Genomic DNA, 12,541 nt, shown 5'->3' on the forward strand with positions numbered 1-12,541 from the left:
TTGTTTGTCTGTTAGTCCACTGTTTGTTTTAGTGTTAATCCGTTTTGTTTGTCTGTTTATTTTGGCCACAAGTGCCGTGTCTTGTTTTCTGTTTAAACCTTTTATTTTACAATAAACGAACTGAGTGCAGCCATTTCATCTCAGTTACAAGCCCAGTACTGTCTGTCTGTGTACTCCTTTCTGGTCTGACGTCAGCCCTACAGCCAGCCTGTCACAATAAGAAAAAAGGATACTCACTTTTAAGAAAATAACATTTACTCTTATTTCAAATAGGCCATGACTTGCCCTAACAACAGTGTTTAAGACAGATAAGTCCATAGAATTCACACAATTAAATCAAAATACTTTGTCAAATACCTTGGTCCACGTTCCATATAATTTAGAACCAGTCCAGTAGTGAGCATAATTGCTAAAAGTGCACCTTAGTTTGCAAATGTATTTTGTTGTCTCAGAGTTCTATTACTGGAGTGTATACTTAGATCAGATGAGTGCATTGAAATTATTACTTAACATTACAATCCTCTTCTATGGAAAACGGTGGCTACAATATTCCAAGCTCAAACATACTGTACAGTGCTAAGGACATCTAACACAGAATTATGTAAGTTGGCAGTATTCTACATGTTTTATTTTATTGTTGTTATTTTATTTATTATTTCATTTTTTTGTATTTTATATAATGCACTTACAAACATTTTCAGTAATCATCTAGTATCTTTATATTTTTATGATCACACATCTTTAATCATTAATAGTAGCAATTTTACTAGAAGAATATGCATATTTCTGAAAGACAAGATACAATAGTGTTTCCTTTGTGAGTTCTAGTTTTTGGTGGTAACCATGGAAAATAAGCATATTATTTTAAAATGAACTGCATTAAAGCAGTGTATCTTTTATGGACAGAAGCAACACCAATGTTTTTGTTTTTCACTTATAAAAGTAAATTATCTGTAAAGCTAACAATTAGGCCCACCACTAAATCAAGCCTAAATGCCTGAAGTTCAGACTTGAATCAACAGGGACTTCTAGAACTAACTTTTTCATCACATAATGAGAAACCAATTATCCTAAATGTAGGGTACTGTAGGATTTTATTATTTGGCTGCTTTTTTATTACTATTTGTTTAAATCAGTAAATGTCAGTGATGTTTGAGATTTAAGTGCACTATTTAGATGTTACTTTATTATACAAGAAGGTTTTAGGAATTAACAGTTCTGCCATAGCAGTATACAATGTAATTCTTCTCTAAAATCCAAATCTTTCTTTAAATGAATTGATTTTCCTTTACGCCCCTGTGGCAAAGTGGTCAACAGTGTGCAGGTGAAGTTAATGCAGCAGTGATTAATAAACAGACAGACAATGATAATCCAGGTGTAATCCAGGTGCAATGCAGCAGTGTGGAGTAGTGGTTAGGGCTCTGGACTCTTGACCGGAGGGTTGTGGGTTCAATCCCCAGTGGGGGACACTGCTGTTGTACCCTTGAGCAAGGTACTTTACCTAGATTGCTCCAGTAAAAACCCAACTGTATAAATGGGTAATTGTATGTAAAAATAATGTGATATCTGTATAATGTGAAATAATGTATAATGTGATATGTTGTAACAATTGTAAGTCGCCCTGGATAAGGGCGTCTGCTAAGAAATAAATAATAATAATAATAATAATAAATCCAATGGCCTTATGGCAAAACAACAGTAAATAATAACAATGGTAATGAAGCAATACAGCGGCATGTATTGCTTATTTTAATTCGTGAGGTCCTGAAATAATAATAACAGACCTGTTTCAGTTAACCCACATGTAACACATACACAAACACCAGTCCACAGTGAGTGCTCTAGTGCTCATAGTGAATACAGTTCTTTAGTGCAAACAAAGTGCAGTGTTGTTGATCCGGGTTTAGCGCTGGCCTTTGGCGACAGCTCCGGATCGTGTTAGCTGTCCAAATAATTACAAACAGTTGACAAACAAAACAAACAAAACACTCATGTTTCACCACACAGGTTCTCCTTCTGGTCATTTAATTTAACCATTCACCAAGAAACAGATCACATCACTACGTCCCCGTTATATACCGTCAACCATGACCCCTTGGTTAACTAGTGCACCAGCTCCTCCAATCTGCATTGCTTCTCATCCATGCCAATGATTTAATGTACCATAACTCTGTCCCCTTTCTAGTCAAATGTCCATCTAACCCTGGGAATGAATTGTCGAGCCATCCAGTCCAGGGTACTCTGTTCCCTTTACACTGAGCCCTCTCAGGTCGAAAGGGAGATCTAACACTAAGAATCATTCGATCTGTCACAGCCCCACAATAACTTAAACATTGCATACCAGCTAAAGCTTGTATTAAAAAACACTAATTAAATAGGAAAATGCCTTTCTTTTTTTGGTTCTGTTTTTTCTTGTTTTCCTTTAAAGAAAATGGTTACTAGCAGTCGTAACATAGAAAACCTAATTATATGGTTTTTTTCTGAATGTGTATGCATGACACATTTTGACATTTGAGCAATAACATCTTCCTTTTTTTGTACCACACATTCACGTACTGCTGACTATCAAAAATATCTCACATGATTCCAATACAACTGAACTTGAACCACCCTTGATTAAGTAATCTTTCCACTTACACAAGCATTTTCTAAGAAAGCTATGTACTGTTTGTTCTTAGCAAAGTTCAGCAAGTTTCTGAACACACAGACAATAGATCATTTAACTATTTTACTGACAAGCTGGAGGCCCTTGAAACAGTATGGCAAGGTCAAAATGGAAACAGGGATTTCAAAGGAATTAAAAGAGAAACAAAAAATGCCAGCACTGTTAAAAAGATACACTTGATAGGCAGCAAAGCGAATGATTCTCAATTTATTTTGAGTTTCTGATTATATATATATATATATATATATATATATATATATATATATATATATATATATATATATATATATATATATATGTCATCAGAACTTGCATTCCAAGGCAGTGTTTCCTGCATCTGTATATTATGCTTGAAATAACTGTACCGCAGATATATCTGAATTATAGAATCCTGTGCAGATCTTGTTGTTGCACCATATCCTACCCCTCTCGTTGAATTGACATTGAAGAGACTGTTTTGGTGGTTTAATGGCTGGTAAAACATGTGAAAGAGCATTTGGATTAAGAAAGTACCGCTAAGTCTTAAACAGCGGTGTTTACTGTGCATTTGCCAAATACAATGTCACTTTAACTCACGGGGCAGCGTGGAGATTTGTCATGTGACCATATGTAATTGTTTCCCTCACGTGACTCAGAGGCGCAGGGTTCTTGTTATGGTAGGATGTAGTTTTTTCTTTACTGTAAATGCAATTCACAAGGACAGTGATGTACACATAGAGTGAGTATAAAAACAAAGGGAAACTTTCAGATGTCTACATATTAACTCAGCTTTTCGTTTTGATAGCAGTAAAACAAATAACATTTCGTGTTCTTTTTTTTTTTTTTTTTTTTTTCAAAACAAGATAAGGAGTACATAACAGTGCTGCTGGTACATGACTTCCACCACAACTCAACAGACGAACAACTGGTTGCACCTGGTAAAGTGAAATTTAGTAGTAAGGTGTAGTATTTAACTTTTATTATTGTTTTAAATTTTAACAGTTTTTACACATGTTCAAGAGTCGTGGGTGAATTTGATGTATGCTACTTTTATAAGTAATGTGAGCCATGTCTCCATTTTTAAACTTTGTATGTACTAACTCACTAAAAGATACGCCAACTCCTGAAAAACACCTACAAATTATATATATATATATATATATATATATATATATATATATATATATATATATATATATATAATTAGTTCCTAGGCGACTAGTCCTACTTGACAGGACCCGGACCAAGATTTTCTTACAACCTCAACTGTACCGCCCCGGACCCTAAAATTTTATGTAAAGTAATTAACCGCCATTATCATAGAGTTTCGTAGTCTTTCGCGTTCGAGTCGAAATAACTAGATATTAAATTGCGGTATTGTTCGGCATTAATGAACAAAATATTACTGTTCTGTACTTTAAAAATATTTATGTATTATTCAAGTAATGTTTTCAACTTTTATAACAATAAAAAATAAAAGATTTGTTTAGAGTTTAGATCTGCATGTTGTATACATTTGAGCTTTTCATCTGTCCTGTGTGCAGCATTGTTTGAGGTAACGATGATTATACAGTATTTGTAGTTTTCTTCCGCAATATTTGTGTCTGTCAATCGTTTCCCAATCATGTTTGCGTTGTATTAATAGAAATGCCTTTATTCTGTATGAACATCACAATCTGACGAAATGTATATCTTTATTTTCCATTTCCATATTGTGCTAGAAGTTTTCAGCCAACGTTCTGCTTGTTTTTATGCACACATTTTATTGGAATGCACTGTAAAGCTGCAAAATTTAACGCGTCACAAACCAAGATACATTACAGTGATAAGTCTCCACAAGGAAGGAAAGTCTGACAAAACCTACCTTATGTGGATACAGGCCAAGCCTTTGTGGTGTTTAAACCGATATTAAACCGTCAGTATTGCTTTTTAAAACAAACTATAAAAGTGCCCAAATATTTTGTTTGTTGTAGACTTTCACCCTGTGTGGAGTTTTGTTTGACTGAAGTTAGGAATATTAATAAAAATATAGTGAGTCAATGCAAAGTCCTCATAAACACTATAAACAAACGTGTGTTTGTGTGTTATATATATATATATATATATATATATATATATATATAAACAGCAAATAACATTAGTGTCAATTTTATTATCATTTCATAAAAAATATGTTGTTTAAAGAGTCTTTTATATTTTTATGAATTTTGTATGTTTTGATGGAGGACAGGAAATAAAAATCCTTGTATTTTAAAGGTTAATTACTAAGCAAATAACCTGTAATTTAGCTGCAAGGTGTAACACATCACAAACCAATATACATTACAGTGATAAGTCTATGCAAAAACAGAACCGTGGTAGGTTTGTGGTCTCTGAAAAACAAAATAACTTCCCCAAATATGTGTGACTAATATATATATATATATATATATATATATATATATATATATATATATATACACACACACACACACACACACACACACACACACACACACACACACAGTATATATGCCTGCCTAACATTAAGTAATTTGTGTCAATTTTATCATTTCATAAAAAATGAAGTTGTTTAAAGAGTGTTTTATATTTTTATGAATTTTGTAATGTTTTAATGATGGAGGACAGGAAATAAAAGTCCATTGCATTTTAAAGGTTAATGACAAAGCAAATAACCTGCAATTTAACATTACATTTTTTTTTAATTCATTATTTTTATTTGTTTTAAATGTACAGGGAATCTCTAGTTGGACAAAAATGGCATCCTTAAACTTGGTGACATTACTGTGTTTTGGCCTTGTTGTTTTGGTTAATTCTTACCCATCATTCAGCAGGTAAGTTCCTTACTGTAGTGTTTCACAGAATAGTTAAAAAGCAGCTCTTGGCTCCTGAGATGTAACTAGAAAGGAGGAACCATGGTTAGCAGATTGCCAATTAGCCTGAACTGTAAAAATAGCTGTCATATTTTCTCCAATATTATTGTGCACTACAAAATGTATATAGTATTCACAGCATATTCAGTTGTTTTGAGTCTGTGCACTCTCATTGCATTTCGTCTACTGTAAAAATTGTTTTCCAAAAATATACATAGACATTTTTTTTGTTTTGTAGGCATGAAAATCAGTGGACAAAGCTAATTTTGACCCACCACTGGCCTAAGACTTTGTGCACGGTAAGTGTGTTCTCAGCAATTGTGTAACAAAGTACTGAAGCAAATACCAACCCACAGTGACCACAATTACAACATGACTTCATAATATTGCTTTGCAGTTTACCAGATGTAGCTTACCTCTACTGACAGATATAGGTTAAGCAATTTTAAATATTATATTACATTTATAAATGTCTTGACTGATAACAAGATGCAGCACATAAGTTTAAGTAATTGCAAGTATATAATTACCAGACTCTGATCCTGGTTATTTTTAATTGTTATTTTTACATTGGAAGGGCTGCACACAGGAATTTGCTGCCATATTTGTAGCTTAGTCTAAGCCTATACTCCAAAAAATTGAAACAATTACTTATTAGAAAATGGGTTGGAGATTTCCTTTAACTTGATTGGTCAATATGAGGTACATAATTTCTGGTAAATTACCTTGAATGTTATCTTTCAAACTGGTTCAGAACAGAGATTAAACATAATCTGCTGGAAAATACATGGAATTCTGAGCAAACCGGATTACTTATGGAATATTGAGGAAAACTTTTGTATTTATTAGTAGCTAAAACTAGTGTTACATAAAATTATAATATAAAAAAACCCAAAAAGAAACATTTAACTGCATGAGGTGGGCCTTACCAGACGGTAAAGCCCCTTTCTTTGGGTTCTATTCTTTATGTGTTCTCTAAATGATGACCATTCTTGAAAGCATGAACCATACCACAGCAAAAAATGGACTTTATGTTGTTTGAGGCTGTTTAATGCTGAGCCCAGCTAACAAAATATATTTAAAAAAAAAAAACACAATAATAATCTGACGGGTAGGGTTTAGCTAGGATGTTTTACCATTTTGGTTGGGTGGCTTGAGTTAGTAATTTTGTTCCTTGTGGTATTCTAATAAACTATTTTATTTTTTCCAAGATGGAAGAAGTTAGTTGCCAAACCGCAGATAAGTTTAACTACTGGACTATACATGGGCTCTGGTAAGAGTTTTCTTAACATGTAGTACAGTATTTATTGTAAAATTACAAGTTAACATGTTACAGAACACTTTGGCCATATTTTGATCACACAAACGGTAATACCAACACATCAGTAGGGCCCTGGATAATAGTCAGATCCCGATTTAAATATTTGTTTGAGAAAACCACTGTTTGTGTTGAGGTATATTTAAAGGGCCAGACCTAAACAAGTTGTTCATGGGCCTTGTACCTGCATCAAAATTGAAACTAGTGTGTATTTCATTACACTTTCACATTATTAGTGTTGATGGCTGTATTTTAAACTGATATCCACAAGTCTTGGACATTTATCACTACTGAACACTCTTTGTTGAAAACCCATAGACTACTGTCCAGTTCAAACAGTAATTTGAATATGTGTCTCCATTAATTACTGATGATTTACTTTACTTTCTTGTAGTGTTATCTAAAAAAAAAAAAAAAAAAAATACATTCCTTGTCAATGGTTTTAAGAACAGGCAGGAACTTGCAAGAAGCGGTTTGTACTGTACATGCTTTAAGGGTGTTCTGTAATATTTATGAAGAACTATTGAGGGTTTGGCTGAATCAAATTACATCACTGAGACACAACAATATATACCCAATTGATATTTTTATTCGTATGATATAACTGTGTGTTTTCATTTTAGCAGTAAATGTTGTATAAAAATGCTATGCAATACATTCAAGCCTTTACGCATGAATTTATTTTAGGTTCTCTGTTACGATTCTATAACACATTTATATGTATTGCAAACTTGCAACTATTTCCAAAATGGTTACATGTATTTACTTTGCAATATAATTTCAAAGCATTGTTATATAAACTGTTATACACTGAAAAGTGTCAACATCGACTGTTTCCTAGAATTGTGCCATTTATAGCATACAGTAATGCTAACTACCAGTATCCCCTGTTGCTACATGTGTCAATGGCAACTGTTTTTAAAATTGTATTAAATGCTTTCCTATATTTTGATAGGCCTGATAAAGGACAAAGCTGCAATAGGTCCTGGCACTTCAATGTGAATGACATTAAGGTATCTGTCTGCTTTAATAAGAATCTTAATTGCCACTTCTATTTGCATCAAACACAGTCTGATTGTTACCACATGATAAAAAATAAAGAGTACTTCATTAGTATTACTGGATTATCAAATGCTTAATTTTACTTTTACAGAGTTTCACTGACCTAATTGTTCTGTGACCTAGTGCATGACTTAAAAATAGCCATAGTTACCAATGCCAGGTGTATCCCTTTGTGTAAGGCACATAAACATGTATACAGCAGGCACCAATATTTAGTGGTATATTGTAGGGTACTTTTTGGACTTGCTTCATGATGTTTACTGAAATCTCCTATACCTTATACTTGTATTACGGAGTTGGGCAATACAGCTTTTAATGGTTTTGAATGCAAGTTGTTGTTTCTAATTGTTGTCTATTTCCTCATTTTTCTCAAACTATGTACACATGTTTTCTTACAGGATCTATTGCCTGAAATGGAAATCTGGTGGCCTGATGTGTTGCATCCAGGAACTAATGAGTTCTGGTACATCATCTCTAATTATATCTTATTTGGTTAGGCTTCCATTGTTACCAGTTGTTAAAGTGACATGCATGTGTCTTGTGTCGTGTTTCACACATTTATATTTTGAATGAATTTGTTTTAATGTACCTGTATTTCTGAACATTCCCTTAATACGTAAATAAATTAAAAGTACAAATGCAGAAACAGATTAGTATTGCCACTTATCTTGCTTAATAAATAAATAAAAAAATAAATAGTTATATTGTTGCATTTTGTTCTTCCAGGAAGCATGAATGGGAAAAACATGGGACCTGTGCAGCTGTTGCAGAATCATTAAACTCTGAGAATAAATACTTTGCTAAAGCACTGGACCTTTACAAAAAAGTAGACCTTGATAGGTAAGGAAATGCTGCTGTTACATTACATAAGGTGCGAGAAGGTGGTTCAGAGACGGCACTGAACCGTCATAACTGCCTGTGTGAAAGGCTATACTGCCACTGAAGCGCTATAGTGGGTGTGGTTTCAAAGTCAACATGCCACGTCACTAGTTAGGTAAGGGGCATGCATGCAGTGCTTAATTTGTGCCGGGGCTTGCTGGGGAACAGCCCCGGAACCTCTGTGGGTGCAGAGTCATAGCTCCGGTATCTCTAGTTAAAAATCTCATAAAATGCTTTCTTTTGAAAATCTCAACACAGTTGTATTAAGTCTGGAAGTTCTTGCGTGCGCTCTAAAGAGAGACAGTCCGCTGCCACGTTTGTAGCCTACTTTAAATTACTTTATGATTTCAGCTTGAGTGCCTTTAAGTAAGATGACACTGGCTGCAACTCTGTTGTCATTTTTTATACATAAATAAGCTTATTTGATTTGAAAAACGTCATGAACGATACAAGCAACTTGTTATACTACTTGGTTTGATTAAATTAGTAGTAGACAACAAAATATAAAGCTGAACATTAATTTCAACAAAGAACAACATCAACTTTTTAATGAAAAAAATAATGTAGCCTACTTCAATAGGAACATTAGCCTGCAATACTATATTAAACCAAAACAAAAAAATAACAATCTGGTTCTCTTGCCTTTTTCAATTAATGTAATTTAAATTAATAGTGAATAAAAACATAATAAGATAACAACTACCTAGCTGAAGTTTAATTAATTGTTTTTGTAATCTACCAGTGGCTTCTGTTGCATGCACATCGCTGATAATAGTGCAGACCATGGGTTAAACCAATGTTCGTGTTGGGATGTGTTTTTTTTTCTTTCTTTTCATCAATGTCGTCGTTCTGGAGTGCCTCTGAATGCCTTTTAATTTGTTGTTGTTTTTTAAACCACTTAAATGCAAAACCATTACAAAACTTATACAGGATTTTTTTTTTTTATTTAATAATTTGTCCTGTGGTTGCCTTTAATTAATTTCTCTGCACGTACATGATGTAGAATACGTGATTGTAAACATCTACCACAACTACGTACAATACTCTTTCAAATAAACGTGTTTATTGTCATTGCTTGCGCACTGGCACATCTTTATTTACACTGTGTGCATGTGTTGGGTCTTGTCAGTGTTTCAGATTGCACAAGAACAGTTTGTTGTTGCCATGAGAACAACCTGTTGATTGACAGGTTTGAAAGTTGTACTCTCGCAATTTCATGCTATGTGAAAGGGTATTTTACACACTCGTTAAAACGTTTCAGACGGCACAGTAGCTGCATTTCTGTGTGAAAATGGTGACTGATACAGGAATGGAACAAAGATGGAGGCATTTAATTTAGGTTACTAACTGATCAGAGAAAAACCTTGATGCTACTGAATGCCTATCATCTGCAACAGTCCTGAAAGTATAGATACGGTGCTTACACAAGTGACTAAAACAAGTCACTATAACTGACCATTAACAATAAAATACGTGTGTTAACATGTTGGTATGCTAGTTATAAACAGTTGCATAACTAAAACAGGTGACCAGAAACAAAAGGTTTTCTAAAACTTTTTAGAAAATGGTTTGACTTTTTATCCATTCTTTATTTTCAGTATTCTTAAGAAGTTTAACATTGTGCCATCTTCAAAATACTACAGTGTGAGTGATCTTTTGAATTAAGTGTTTCATTTATGTCTGCATACTTTACTATGTGTGTATCAGAAGCTGACTCTTGTATTTTATATTTCAGTTGGACAATATCAGGAGCGTTATTGACAGTTTTTATAAAGTAAAACCAAAGATCCAGTGTGTTTCTCCTTCACAGGTAATTTGTATAGCATATATTGTATCATAAATGTCTTTGATTTGCTATTTGTAAAGTAATTTAGGGAAGTTATTCAATTTATAAAGAGAAGTGTACACTCACAATGATACAAAACCAACAAAGCAAAGCAGCTCTATAAGGGGCCAGTACTTCTGTTTTGTTTGTACTTCAGTTCCTCTGTCAATACAAAGTCTTTTGACCATTTATTTGACAAACATGACATAATTGAAAAACACTGCAGAAAAGATGTTGATGCGGACAATAGTTAGAAAGAAGAATGACTTGAAAGCAAACAAACACCACTGCTAAATAATATTTGTTCAGCAGTAATATTTGTCCACATTGAAATCCTTTTTAATTCAACTACTAGGACCTAGCCTCCTAGCCTGATCGCTACCTATTTAATCTTCTGTGGTATGAAGGTTGTGGAAATAGATTAACTAACAACTTACTCACAATTTAAGACTTCACATTTTGTGAACAGGGTCCACTAGTACATGACATTTGTTGCTCTGAATTTTTTGAAAGGAAAGAAAAATAGCAAGGCACATTGGGTATCCTAAACATCTAATTTTATCTCCAGGGAGAGGAAGTACAAACGTTGAAAAGTGTGCAAGCAGTATCTTAAGTCTCTTATTATTTTTAGGGAGAGGCAGTACAAACTCTGGGTCAAATTGAAATCTGCTTTGACAAAGAATATCAACTGATGGACTGTGTGGAAGACGAAGAAGAGCTGCCGAACAGCATTGATGACCTCTTTGTCTTTGAATCTGCTCAGCAGTCAGAGTTTTCTGTCTGTGATGAGTCAATGCCGATATACTATCCTCCAGCACACGAGGAATACTAGCAGTTGTAGGCACTATGGGGCAGAGTTATTATTTATTTGGCTCCAGTGTAGTCTGGTAATAATCTTATACATGACTTGCAAGTTAAGGTGTACACTTTGTCAGTCGAGAATAAGTGCTGTAGAATTTCTTGATTTTATCTATTTTGAGGTTGTGATGTTGGTGCAGGACAAAAGCATGCAGTGTTTAATACCAGCAGTAACAGTCAGAGTCAATTGTGTCAAATTGCAGTTGTTCAAAACACTGTAATTGAATAAGTGATACATACATAAGTAGCACCAAAATAGTTTAAAGTAATGAGGTTACACTAATTGGATTAGATACATATTTAGGCAATAAATACAAACATTGATCAAGTTTTATTTAGCATCGTACTGTATATTTGTAATGTTGGGGGGTTGGTGGACATTTGCAGATAATTATATTTAATTGATTTGGAGCTTTTGATTTTGTAAAAAAACAAAAACAACAAAACACAACTGGTGAATAGAATTTTAATTGGGGATGGGGTCTTGTTTTTCCTCTGTAATCCATCATTGTTAAAAATTTATATCCATGGTACTTCATACTGGTGCTGTATTTCTATTTTATATACATTTCAACATATGACATGTTTTTGTTTACTATTAAAACATTTACATTTATGTTTTTGTGTTATTTTTTTTTTATTATACCTTTACAACTGTACAAATTTCAGTTTTATGGGGTATTTGATAATGTAAAACTACTGGTGGGTGACCAAGCACACTAACAATACAATATGCAGAAGATTCCCTCAGAAGTAAGCTCTGTATACTGTAGTTATGAACACAAATTAAATTTGTGTTTCAAATCCTGTAATACCAATAAAATGTCAATAATCTGTAGCCAGGATGTCTTACTAATTTGTATGAGGACGGTATCATGCTAAAATATCCATGCAGTTGAAGATGAAAGGCAGTGTTTGGTTGTATGTATACAGTATTGTAGTAATGCATGCCCAGCATGCATATAACTGGGCAGATTTTAAAGTGCTGCAAAAATTCAAATGTAGTCTTGTTTATCCATTTGTTGTCTTAACCCTTTTGTAATACATTTTTTTTATATTATTATTATTTTATTTATTTTGCA

The 12,541-nt window shown here is 33.5% G+C and overlaps 1 protein-coding gene across 3 annotated transcripts; it reads left to right on the top strand.

Moving 5' to 3' along the window:
- The first annotated feature begins 3,263 nt into the window (after positions 1-3,263).
- Positions 3,264-12,075, top strand: LOC117402332 (ribonuclease T2-like). 3 transcript variants are annotated; one of them, XM_034003371.2, is made up of 11 exons: positions 3,264-3,383; positions 3,508-3,582; positions 5,381-5,478; positions 5,756-5,816; positions 6,729-6,790; positions 7,791-7,848; positions 8,296-8,360; positions 8,624-8,737; positions 10,375-10,420; positions 10,512-10,586; positions 11,233-12,075. In XM_034003371.2, exons 2-11 carry the CDS (start codon positions 3,538-3,540, stop codon positions 11,431-11,433), a joined length of 825 nt encoding a protein of 274 aa, XP_033859262.1. In that variant the 5' UTR covers positions 3,264-3,383; positions 3,508-3,537; the 3' UTR covers positions 11,434-12,075. The 3 variants fall into 3 exon arrangements, with proteins under 3 accessions (XP_033859262.1, XP_033859263.1, XP_033859264.1); XM_034003372.2 differs by having other exon boundaries at positions 3,291-3,383; positions 3,508-3,605; XM_034003373.2 differs by having other exon boundaries at positions 3,291-3,383; positions 3,508-3,600.
- Positions 12,076-12,541: the final 466 nt, after the last annotated feature.

Source organism: Acipenser ruthenus, chromosome 5 (genome assembly GCF_902713425.1).
Source record: "Acipenser ruthenus chromosome 5, fAciRut3.2 maternal haplotype, whole genome shotgun sequence".
Lineage (NCBI taxonomy): Eukaryota > Metazoa > Chordata > Actinopteri > Acipenseriformes > Acipenseridae > Acipenser > Acipenser ruthenus.

What these genes read in the sequence shown, in the direction of transcription:
- LOC117402332 (XM_034003371.2), top strand. Translation starts at nt 3,538, where the DNA reads ATGACTTCCACCACAACTCAACAGACGAACAACTGGTTGCACCTG. An exon ending in TCTTACCCATCATTCAGCAG is followed by an intron (nt 5,479 to 5,755) that starts GTAAGTTCCTTA and finishes TTTGTTTTGTAG; the next exon opens with GCATGAAAATCAGTGGACAA. An exon ending in TCAATGTGAATGACATTAAG is followed by an intron (nt 7,849 to 8,295) that starts GTATCTGTCTGC and finishes GTTTTCTTACAG; the next exon opens with GATCTATTGCCTGAAATGGA.